Here is a 1,150-nt window from a genome sequence, read left to right on the forward strand (position 1 = left end):
CGCGGCGCCATGGCGGGCGGCTCGGCGGGCGCGCTGGCCGCGGCGCTGGGAGCGCTGGGTGAGGGCAGGGCGACCCGCCGTGGGGGCTCGGGCAGCCGGGGCTTTCCTGAGGGGCATGCAGGCTAAAATTGATTGAGTTCAACGGAGGTTAATGCGTGCATGGTGGCCTAGGCGTTTTTCAGAGAAAGATCGGATTTTTTGCTGTAACGCTTTATTTAGGTGTGTGCTTCTGATCGCTGCTGTTTTTCAGATGGTGGTGGTGCAGCAGACAAGATTCGTTTAATACCTCAAGACTTTTTTGCAGAGCTGGTGAGTAGGGCGATAAATGGGATGGGGAAGGGCTTCTAGCACTCCGGGAAGCCCTTTTTCTTAAGCTCTTTTCTGGTTTTTGTGTGCTTTAAAGGGAACCTTAGGTATATGGTACCTTGACTCATAAAACAGATCAGTCCTGTTAAGAGCAATGGATTTGATTTATGTTTTTATCACAGAAGACTTCTAAACATCTATTTTTGCCTATCATTTAAATGATATATCAAGGTAACTGGTCTAAAAAACATTTGGGTTACTGTAGTGTATGCTTGAACAGTTAATATGAAAGTGGTGTGTTAATTAGCAATAGTGAGGTAGAAACTAAAGTCTTAATTTTAAAATCAAGTGCTGATTTTAAAATCAGTAACTGCAATTACTTCAATCTTTACTTTGCAGCCTTCACTCTTTTTGTCCATTTTTGTATCAACAATGTCTTCAAATATGTTTTTTTCACAGTGTGAGCAAATAATTCAACATCTGAACCATAAGATCCCAGGTATAAATACATCTGAATTGTGTCAGGTAAGTTGGCACACCAGCTCTTGTGATCAGAATAGTACCTGCTATTAGAATAATCCCCTGCTGGGATAGCATTCCCAACTTGATGTGGGGTTTCTTGTGTGTTTGTATATCCTGAAATGCTTTTACTAATGCATAATTTATTATTTGTAATTCTTTGAACATTCTGTTTCTAGAGAATTCAGACATCGGGGGTTGACATTAATATTGGTGACCTGGCAAAAGTAGCTAACACCCTTTCATTTCTGTTTAGGTAAGCACAAAATAATTTACTTTGCACAGTGTCTTTTTTCCTTCCATCACAACTTAATGGTGGTACTGA

The 1,150-nt window shown here is 41.4% G+C and overlaps 1 protein-coding gene across 1 annotated transcript; it reads left to right on the forward strand.

Annotated features, from left to right (window-relative positions):
• The first annotated feature begins 6 nt into the window (after positions 1 to 6).
• On the forward strand, positions 7 to 1,085 carry LOC120505731 (COMM domain-containing protein 6-like). The gene is made up of 4 exons (XM_039716543.1): positions 7 to 58; positions 251 to 309; positions 766 to 831; positions 1,005 to 1,085. The coding sequence occupies exons 1-4, from the start codon at positions 10 to 12 to the stop codon at positions 1,083 to 1,085; spliced, it is 255 nt and encodes an 84-aa protein (XP_039572477.1). The 5' UTR covers positions 7 to 9.
• The last annotated feature ends 65 nt before the right edge of the window (positions 1,086 to 1,150 follow it).

This window comes from Passer montanus, unplaced genomic scaffold, assembly GCF_014805655.1.
Source record: "Passer montanus isolate IOZ18808 unplaced genomic scaffold, ASM1480565v1 scaffold3520, whole genome shotgun sequence".
Taxonomy (NCBI): Eukaryota; Metazoa; Chordata; class Aves; order Passeriformes; family Passeridae; genus Passer; species Passer montanus.